We start from the raw sequence: 10,521 nt of genomic DNA on the forward strand, positions 1-10,521 counted from the left end.
CGGTCTGGATTAAAGTGAAGTTTAGCAATATTAATTGTGACATGGCACCATTAGGGGGACTGTAGCATGACACCGGGTGTGTTACAGGAGGGGGGAGGGGCGTCATGACCTCAAGCACTTCCTGGGAGCCGGAGACGTTGGGGACGGGCGTTGACGAGGCGTGCGTCGTGGTTGAGACTGACGGATCGACAAATGGGATAACCACGAGAGGGTTACCGACGCTTGCAACACCCAACACTAAGATCATCTCCTCCACCTGAGCGCATGATCTCTTGAGATACCACAACAACTGCCCATTGGCAGACATGGCATCTCACTCTGGTGGTTTGACAGCGGGCGTGGCGTCGTCACCGGTGGAATTGGAGGAACTGGGAGAAAAATTGGGGAAATTTTGAGGGCGAAGGGTGGTGCGTGACTCTGTATACCAGATGTTAGGTACCAGATATATCTATCACACGATCTATAGCACTCACACATGGATTCTTGTCTCAGTAGCGATTACAAGAGGAATGGATACACGAATGTTGAGGAAGGGGGTGGAGGTAGGAGAAGAACAGAGAGCAGCCGCCGCCGAGTTCGTGATCCACTAGATACCTCGCCTAAAGCCTCGATCCTGGTACTTGTAGCCGTCAGGGTTGTAGCTTTTGCAGTAGCAAGGCAGTCGGGCCTAGCCCATACCTATCGGCCTAGGATAGGAGGAATGTTGACAGATCTGGACCGTCGGTAAGTTTTATCGGACGACGACTCAAAATCAGGCACATCGCCAGGTGGGTAGGCCTAAACCATGGCTCCCGCCTGTAGTTTTTCTTCTTCTTCTTAAAGCACCCCTACACTGTTTACTTAAAATGCTCTAAATCTATGTGCTCGCGTCCCTTGATGTTCTACGTCTTCCATTGGCCCCCCTTGTATAAGTTTTCAGCCTGGGTCCTTGCTCTAAATTGCTGTGAGAAGGCGTAGTTAGTTGAGTTTTACTTTTGTTTAATTGATTTGATAACATTTAAATAAGTTTAACTTAAAAACAATAGAAATATAACTAATCTCGAACGGAGAGAGTAAGAATTGCAAGTGAGACCCAAAGCCCGAAACAAACAAACAAGATCTTGCCCGAAACAAACAAACAAGATCTTTGGTCAAATGCAGGACCAATACGTGAATACACTACTGTACGAAGGAGATATCTCAAAAATTGACCGCTCCACTCCTGTAGTCCTGTTTGTTGAAGTTGGAGGTCGAGGCTGCCGTCTCCCATCATCCACGCCGAGAGTCCAAGCTCCAAAACCAAACCAGAACCGGTTGATCCGTCAGTAGCCGCGGCCGCCGGCGATGGAGAAGGGCAAGGGCCTCGCCCGCCGCTGGGCAGTGGAGCTCCACGACGCATCTTCCTCCTCATCCTCGCCTGCCTTCCCCGATCCCCCCGGCTTCACCAGATCTGCCCCGGAAGCGGTACCCCGCCCCACCCCCCTGCCCTCTTTTCTGGAACTGTTCCTTCGCTCGCTCGGACAGTAGAATTTACGTGCTGTTTTTCTTGGCTCTCAGGACGACGCCGCCAGCGCGCGGCAGCGCAAGGAGACCGAAGCCGCCTGGAAGGGGCAGGTTCGCTCGATTCCCCGATGCTCGTCGTAGTAGTCTCCTAGCGAGATAGATCCAGGGATTAGATACTCCCGGAACTGTACCGATTCAGTGTGAATTGGCCAACTTGTCTAGGTCTAGCATAGAAGCAATTGAGGAGGAACCGGATCTCAGCGCTTCCTTCTGGGCTGATTCCCCGAGTTCACTTGCTTGATAATCTCTAGGTTTTGGGCAGTCCTAATTGAAGTTTATGCGGTCTTGCTCTGAGCAGAAAGCCTGGGAGGTGGCGCAGGCGCCCTTCAAGAACCTGATGATGATGGGTTTTATGATGTGGATGGCCGGGAGCACAGTGCACCTGTTCAGCATTGGCATCGTCTTCTCTGCTCTCTGGCAGCCCTTCAACGCACTCCGATCTGTCGGGAAAGGTACTGTCTTGAGTCAACTGAATTTTTAGTATGGGTTGCTTGTTCAGTTGAAGAGATTGCTAACTCTGCTACTTTAAGACCCTTTGTTCAGTCATTTCTGATTTATGTTCTTTGCCTTAGTATTGGTGTGTAGGTTAATGTTAGGAAGGCTATAGGGTAGTGCTTGTGATTGGTGAACAGTTATACCTGCTCTGGCTGGGTACAACAACAACAACAACAACAACAACAACAACAACAACAAAGCCTTTAGTCCCAAACAAATTGGGGTAGGCTAGAGGTGAAACCCATAAGATCTCGCAACCAACTCATGGCTCTGGCACATGGATAGCAAGCTTCCACGCACCCCTGTCCATAGCTAGCTCTTTGGTGATACTCCAATCCTTCAGGTCTCTCTTAACGGACTCCTCCCATGTCAAATTCGGTCTACCCCGCCCTCTCTTGACATTCTCCGCACGCTTTAGCCGTCCGCTATGCACTGGAGCTTCTGGAGGCCTGCGCTGAATATGCCCAAACCATCTCAGACGATGTTGGACAAGCTTCTCAATTGGTGCTACCCCAACTCTATCTCGTATATCATCATTCCGGACTCGATCCTTCCTCGTGTGGCCACACATCCATCTCAACATACGCATCTCCGCCACACCTAACTGTTGAACATGTCGCCTTTTAGTCGGCCAACACTCCGCGCCATACAACATTGCGGGTCGAACCGCCGTCCTGTAGAACTTGCCTTTTAGCTTTTGTGGCACTCTCTTGTCACAGAGAATGCCAGAAGCTTGGCGCCACTTCATCCATCCGGCTTTGATTCGATGGTTCACATCTTCATCAATACCCCCATCCTCCTGCAACATTGACCCCAAATACTGAAAGGTGTCCTTCCGAGGTACCACCTGGCCATCAAGGCTAACCTCCTCCTCCTCACACCTAGTAGTACTGAAACCGCACATCATGTACTCGGTTTTAGTTCTACTAAGCCTAAACCCTTTCGATTCCAAGGTTTGTCTCCATAACTCTAACTTCCTATTTACCCCCGTCCGACTATCGTCAACTAGCACCACATCATCCGCAAAGAGCATACACCATGGGATATCTCCTTGTATATCCCTTGTGACCTCATCCATCACCAATGCAAAAAGATAAGGGCTCAAAGCTGACCCCTGATGCAGTCCTATCTTAATCTGGAAGTCATCGGTGTCGACATCACTTGTTCGAACACTTGTCACAACATTATCGTACATGTCCTTGATGAGGGTAATGTACTTTGCTGGGTCTTTGTGTTTCTCCAAGGCCCACCACATGACATTCCGCGGTATCTTATCAAAGGCCTTCTCCAAGTCAATGAACACCATATGCAAGTCCTTTTATGCTCCCTATATCTCTCCATAAGTTGTCGTACCAAGAAAATGGCTTCCATGGTCGACCTCCCAGGCATGAAACCAAACTGATTTTTGGTCACGCTTGTCATTCTTCTTAAGCGGTGCTCAATGACTCTCTCCCATAGCTTCATTGTATGGCTCATCAGCTTAATTCCACGGTAATTAGTACAACTCTGAACATCCCCCTTGTTCTTGATTGGTACTAATATACTCCGTCTCCATTCTTCTAGCATCTTGTTTGTCCGAAAAATGAGGTTGAAAAGCTTGGTTAGCCATACTATCGCTATGTCCCCGAGACCTTTCCACACCTCAATGGGGATACAATCAGGGCCCATCGCCTTGCCTCCTTTCATCCTTTTTAAAGCCTCCTTCACCTCAGACTCCTGGATTCGCCGCACAAAACGCATGCTGGTCTCATCAAAGGAGTCGTCCAGTTCAATGGTAGAACTCTCATTCTCCCCATTGAATAGCTTGTCGAAGTACTCCCGCCATCTATGCTTAATCTCCTCGTCCTTCACCAAGAGTTGGCCTGCTCCGTCCTTGATGCATTTGACTTGGCCAATATCCCTCGTCTTCCTCTCTCGGATCTTGGCCATCTTATAGATGTCCCTTTCACCTTCCTTCGTGCCTAACCGTTGGTAGAGGTCCTCATATGCTCGACCCCTTGCTTCACCAACAGCTCGCTTTGCGGCCTTCTTCGCCATCTTGTACTTCTCTATGTTGTCTGCACTCCTATCCAGGTATAGGCGTCTGAAGCAATCTTTCTCTTTAATCGCCTTCTGGACATCATCATTCCACCACCAGGTATCCTTATCTTCGCTTCTCCTTCCCCTGGACACTCCAAACTCCTCCGAGGCCACCTTACGAATGCAAGTCGCCATCTTCATCCACACATTGTCTGCATCCCCTCCTTCCTCCCAAGGGCCCTCCTTAATGACCCTCTCCTTGAACACCTGAGCTACCTCCCCCTTGAGCTTCCACCACTTCGTTCTAGCGACTTTGGCACGCTTATCCCGTTGGACACGAATTCGAAAGCGGAAGTCAGCAACCACCAGCTTATGCTGGGGTACAACACTCTCTCCAGGTATCACCTTACAGTCTAGGCACGCACGCCTATCTTCTCTTCTCGAGAGGATGAAATCAATCTGGCTAGAGTGTTGGTCACTATTAAAAGTCACCAGATGTGATTCTCTCTTTCTAAAGAGGGTGTTAGCTACAATCATGTTGTAGGCTAGAGCAAAACTTAAGACATCTTCTTGATTCTTGATGCCATAGCCAAAGCGCCCCCATGCGCCCCTTCAAAACCTGTGTTAGATGTACCCACGTGGCCATTGAGGTCTCCTCCTATGAAGAGCTTCTCACCAATCGGTACACTCCTAACCATGTCTTCCAGGCCTCCCCAGAACTCCCTCTTGGTGTTCTCATTGTGGCCTACTTGCGGGGCATATGCGCTGATAACATTGAGAACCAAGTCCTCAACTACCAGCTTGACCAGGATAACCCGGTCCCCACGTCTCTTGACGTCTACCACTCCATACTTGAGGCTCTTGTTGATCAAGATGCCTACGCCATTTCTGTTTGCAGCTGTCCCCGTGTACCACAACTTGAAGCCGGTATCCTCCACTTCCTTCGCCTTCTGTCCTCTCCATTTGGTTTCTTGGACGCAAAGGATATCAACACCTCTCCTCACCGCTGCATCAACTAGCTCTCGAAGCTTCCCTGTCAGAGACCCTATGTTCCAGCTACCTAAACGAATCCTCCTAGGCTCGGCTAGCTTCCTTACCCTTCGCACTCGTCGAGTCAAATGCGAAGACCCTTGCTCATTTTCCACTACATCCGGGCGCCGATGTAGCGCGCCACTAAGGATGCGACGACCTGATCCTCACTCACTTGCCACCGTATCCGGATCAAGATATGGCGCGCCACTTGGGGGGTGACGGCCCGGCCCTTGCCCATTTTCCACCACACCCGGGTTCCGATGTGGCGCGTCGCTGAGAGGGTTACGCCCCAACGAAAATCTTTTGGGTTTCATCTCCATAAGAGTGGCTGAGTTTTTATGTTGGCTCGCCAAGCCTATCACAACCCTCCTCCTTTACCCGGGCTTGGGACCGGCTATGTTGAGACAACATAGGCGGAGTTCTGCTCTGGCTGGGTACATATTTGATTTTCATGTTCTGATATACTCCCTCTATAAGATCTTATATTAGTTTACAGAGGGAGTATATTCGATTGGCCCTGATGCCTGATTGAGCAAGCTAATTTCTTCAACCGAAATTTTTCATCAACCAACTCCCGCAGCAACATGTGGTGTATCCTCTAGTTATTACAGCGCACTGGGCATAGATCATGAACAGCAGAGATAGTGTGCTGCTCTGTGTTGAAGTTGCTTCTCACACCTCTATTCTCTATCATCTTGCACCCTTCCTGTCTCATAGAGGTGTATCACACACCCTATTCTGGGAGAGAACATACACATGTTACTCTTGTGGAAGAAGAGCACTTAAAACACAACAATTATGCTTTTGGCCACCTTGGCCTTTTCTTGTTCTTGCTATTTATTCCCTCTAAACAAGTCGGTCACAAGGATGGATTTATACAGGACACACACAACATCTTTGATTCACTGCTTTCATGAACTCCCACATGTTCCATCTAAGTGCATGCGTTCTCCCAGTAGACTCATGGATGCACACTGTGCCATTGCATGCAAGCAGCTAATCTACTCAACGAGCGACTGTTACACCTGTAAGGAAGCTAAAAGTCTAGGGTGCTATGCTCACATGCATGCACATCTTGAGTCAAGTTAACTCCAACAGTCGATTGTCAATGCTGTTGATTTCTGTAGTTAAAGTGGGTGGTAACTGATGTTACTATGAACTCAGTAAAGCATTAACATATAGGCTAGACATGTATGCACGTAGATACCGGGATTGGGGTTGATGTTATCAATGATGGTCTGGGTCACTCGTTGGTCGGTCTAGGTTGGCCGTCAGGATGGAACCATGTCAGCGATCCAGGTCAATAGGGACAAGAAGAGGGGATAGGGAGAGATAATATTAGCCTTGTTGCAAGTGATGTGTGAGCAGTTCTGGCTTACAGTAGTAACACCAATGACTAGATGCGGTGGTAGTTAGTGATGGTGAAATGTAACGGTTCAGCTAATCTTAAGCGCCCTCTCATCCATCTCCACCTGGATCGGAGACCTGGTGCTGTCCCAGCATCGAATCTGGCATGAACCTGATTGTGGATCCAGACATTGACATTGGTCTTGGTAACTGTGGACTATGGTCGCTCATACATCAAGTCGTTCTCTTCTGTGGACAGCTTTAGCCGTTTGAATAATATTTGATATTGAAACACATTTTTTGACAGGGAGGATACATTTAATTATGTGTTGACCAAAACCATTTATTTGCTTATGTTTGCTCCATGGTAAAATTGAACGCAGATTTCGAAGTTATCATTGAAACTGGATAACCATCCTGGTTTCTCTTGATATAATAAGTGGAAAGAACTTCTCAAAAAAAAGTGGAAAGAACAATTTTTGTTTTGTAACACTGCATGACTCACCCAGTCTGATTCTCTTGGGTACAAGAAATATATGCTTCTATTGTCTATTACCATATTCCAGAGATGTGCTAATGAGCCTTTTGGGCATGATGTACCAAAATATGATTACCTCATTGTCCACATGATTCAGGATTGTGTTAATGAGCTGTTTCTTTTCTTTTTTAAATTTTAATTATGCATCTTTGCAGTTTTTGAACCATTTAAGGACCCAAGGGTGGATACACTTGCACCTAAGTTGCTCTTCACTGCTCTCAACTTGGCCGCTATGGGTTTGGGTGTTTGGAAGGTTAGTATAATAACAGGTTAAGCCAGAATCTGCATATATTTCTGTAAGCACTTCAGACACGTGATTATTTTGTTCTACAGCTCAATACATTGGGTCTTCTTCCAACAAATGCATCAGACTGGGTATCTTCACTGTCTCCTGCTCGGGTATGTTGCTAATACCACCTAAATTATTTGTTGTTTCTCAGTGCCATATTCTCATTGTTTTTGACTTGTGACTAATTGGCATGAGAAAATAGAGGAGCTTGCCTAATGTAAGGAAATGTAATCAAATCCCTAAACAAATTATCCAAACGAGTGGTGCAACGCAATACACCTTATATTTCGGGTTTTTTCTCAAAAATCTATACACCTTATATCAAGGAACGGGGTACTTTTTTCATTGGCTTTTGGCTGGTGCTCACTAGTGTTTTAAAACTATTCTCTGATAGTAGCTTGTATTGGTCTCAGTTATGTATGTATGATAACCAGATGGAATATCGTTTATCTATTCAGGGCGCTGCACCCTTGCTATTGTTAGATATTCCTATCAACCAACCATCCCAAAAGACCGATCTGATAGGAAGAGGAGATACAGAATAGCAACACCCCCCCTCATCTTCACATCTGACGTGGATATGGAATAATCAACACCTCCCCTCACGCCTTGGGTGAGGATAAATGATTGGGAGAAATGCGGGGACTGAGACTTGAAGGGGGGTGTTGTATCTCCCACCCAAGTCAGGTGTGAGGGGAGGTGTTGGTCATTCCATATCCACGTCAGATGTGAAGGGAGGGGGGGGGGGGGGTGTTGTGTCCTCTTCCTAACAGATCGGTCTTTTGGATAGATGGTAAGATGACTATATCTTAACAACTATGGGGCTTGTGAACTGGGTTAAAACATCTATCTCAACTAATCTCAGTAGAACATATTTTGTCAAACAACAGTGAGATTCTGTTTACCACATTATTAGGCGGTCTAATGAGGCTGGTTGAACTGGTTTGGATTTTCCAGTCGGGTTGATTTTGGTGGTTTGGAATTGGTTGAAGAAGATACCAGTTTGGCTTTGGGCATGGTGTACTGAAAAACAATCAAAATCGAGTTGGGTTGTGTTGAGAATTTTTGGGTTGAGAACGGTTTCAAGTTCAACCCATGGGTGGAATCTGTTTGTTCCTGTGGCTTTGAGCAGCCCACACGTTTGCCTCCTTGCCTGTGGTCGAGTGTTAGCTGCCATGGCATCTGTCCTCCTCCAGCCTGGGCCTTCTCCATATATTGACATCAAGCTTACCTGAATCCTTTATGCTTACGAAACAACATTAAAGATTTCTTTCAGAACTTCCTTATCTGTGAAATAATGATCATTCCCAGTAAACCATGCTACAGGGCACTGGTAGATCTTTGCGCTTCTGTTGATAACTATGTTGAATAAACATTTTCTTAAACTACATGTGCAAGATAGACACTACTACTGCCTTTGGCCCAGCAAAATTAATCACAAATGCATCAAAACATCTTGTGACCGGCTGCAGTAGTCTATGGCTCGTATCATTTCCTGTTTTACATGATAAAAATCGAAGTTGAAGAAGTGTAGATGTTATTTGTGCATTTTGCCATCGCCTTGCACTTTCCTGACCAAAGCGCACGCTTAAGCGCAATTATGCGCACATTAAGCGCAATTGTGAGCTAGGTGTTCTGCTATGCCTAGAGCCTAGGCGCGGCACTTTTAACAATGGTAAAAATCCATGCTGCAATGTGGTCCCACTTGAGGTTTAATTATGGATTACCTGGATAATGATATCTGCATTGTAGTTGGCCCAACATGTCAACTAATTAGCCGAAATGTAGGTTCTATTATAACCCATAATGCGTATTGAAAAATCTCACGTTCACTGCTGTAACTTGTGCTAAATTTAATCAATTCCCACAAATTGTTAATACCTTTTTGCCTCTGGGTGCAACAAGATGCCTAGTCAATAACATGTTGATTTCCAATACTGTAATAGTATAGTTTGTATGGATTTGTGAATGTGTATCTGCATATGTAGGTTGCTTGAACTGATTGAATTATTTTTCTCAATGGCAGGAGGTTGAATATGCTGGTGGAGGGATCCCCTTGATGTAATGCCCCTTACGATCTTCAATTGGTAAAACTCTTTAGTTTTAGTACTTGGAGGATGGTATCTGTACTAAAGCGAAATTTACCCTGCTGAAGGGAGAGATTTTATGCGGGTTTGTTGTATTTTTTGTTTCACATGTACCAAATTCGGATTGATATCTATAGACAAATCACAGGCTTAGCTAAAGATAGCTTGCTCATTTTTTTTATCTTTTCTGCTTACCATGTCTGATTCAATAGAGAAGTTGTTGCTAACTCTCCCATTCAATGTAGTGGACGAACTTCTTTGTTTTGTTCAATTAATAGCTGTGAGATTTGTTGTTGGGTTTAGCTGGTTGAATTGACATTTGAACTTATGGTTTATTCTGCATGCAAGAGTGTGGTGTTTTTGAGTGGCTACCCTCCACTGTACTCTATACACAAGATGGTCAGAAAAGGAAAAAAAAAAACTCCAGTCAACATTCCTAAATTCTGAGTTGTGCAGCTGCATGATTTGGGCGTGGCGAGCGCACACCTTGCGCTGCTGTGTCTCATCCTCCTAAGACAAAAACAATTATGTGCCAAATTATTTGCTTCCCTGCAGCAATGTTGAAAACTTATCTGTGACATGCCATCTGCAAGCTGAAAACAGTCTGCTATGATCGCTGAGTATGGTGCTCTTATATCTGTTTCACCTTTGCACGCTTCAATTATCTCCAGGCAGTCCGATTCCATAATAACTCTAGAAAATCCCAGTTAGTGAACCAGAGCGAGATCACGCAGTAAAGCAAGGGCTTCCGCGGGGCTGCATCATGTGTGTGCACCAAGTTCTCAGTTTTTTTTTTTGGAGCGAAACCAAGTTCTCAGCTACACCCGACACAGCTGGTCCTCGTGCATCACGTGTGATCGCTGCAGATGAGCAAACAACATGAATTGGACTAGGAAGTTGCCCTTTTCCTCTAGTTAGGGTTTATATGTCCTCTCGTCGCTTCCGGCGGCGTTGAGAAAACTTGTACTCCGCCATCGCTGATCGGGACCGGTAGACTCGGGTTAACTATGGGGCGGTCGTTGAGACTGCTTCCCAGCCTTGGCTGAGGGATGCGACCTAGCTCGTGGGGTGAGGAAGATCGGATCAGGAGCTCTGGACATGGCGAATCAAGGCGAAGGGTCTACGTCGGGAAGTAAGGGGAAGATCGAGGACCTGATGAAAGAGTTGGCCTT

The 10,521-nt window shown here is 46.3% G+C and overlaps 1 protein-coding gene across 1 annotated transcript; it reads left to right on the plus strand.

Moving 5' to 3' along the window:
- Nucleotides 1-1,158: 1,158 nt before the first annotated feature.
- On the plus strand, nucleotides 1,159-9,651 carry LOC123085832 (ER membrane protein complex subunit 4). The gene is made up of 6 exons (XM_044507537.1): nucleotides 1,159-1,443; nucleotides 1,537-1,593; nucleotides 1,841-1,994; nucleotides 7,129-7,226; nucleotides 7,307-7,372; nucleotides 9,289-9,651. The coding sequence occupies exons 1-6, from the start codon at nucleotides 1,324-1,326 to the stop codon at nucleotides 9,325-9,327; spliced, it is 534 nt and encodes a 177-aa protein (XP_044363472.1). The 5' UTR covers nucleotides 1,159-1,323; the 3' UTR covers nucleotides 9,328-9,651.
- Nucleotides 9,652-10,521: the final 870 nt, after the last annotated feature.

The sequence above is a fragment of the Triticum aestivum genome, chromosome 4A (genome assembly GCF_018294505.1).
Source record: "Triticum aestivum cultivar Chinese Spring chromosome 4A, IWGSC CS RefSeq v2.1, whole genome shotgun sequence".
Taxonomy (NCBI): Eukaryota; Viridiplantae; Streptophyta; class Magnoliopsida; order Poales; family Poaceae; genus Triticum; species Triticum aestivum.

Coding starts and splice junctions, on each gene's coding strand:
- LOC123085832 (XM_044507537.1), top strand. CDS start 1,324: ATGGAGAAGGGCAAGGGCCTCGCCCGCCGCTGGGCAGTGGAGCTCCAC. Junction 1,444..1,536: donor CCAGATCTGCCCCGGAAGCG/GTACCCCGCCCC, acceptor CTTGGCTCTCAG/GACGACGCCGCCAGCGCGCG. Junction 7,227..7,306: donor TGGGTTTGGGTGTTTGGAAG/GTTAGTATAATA, acceptor TTTGTTCTACAG/CTCAATACATTGGGTCTTCT.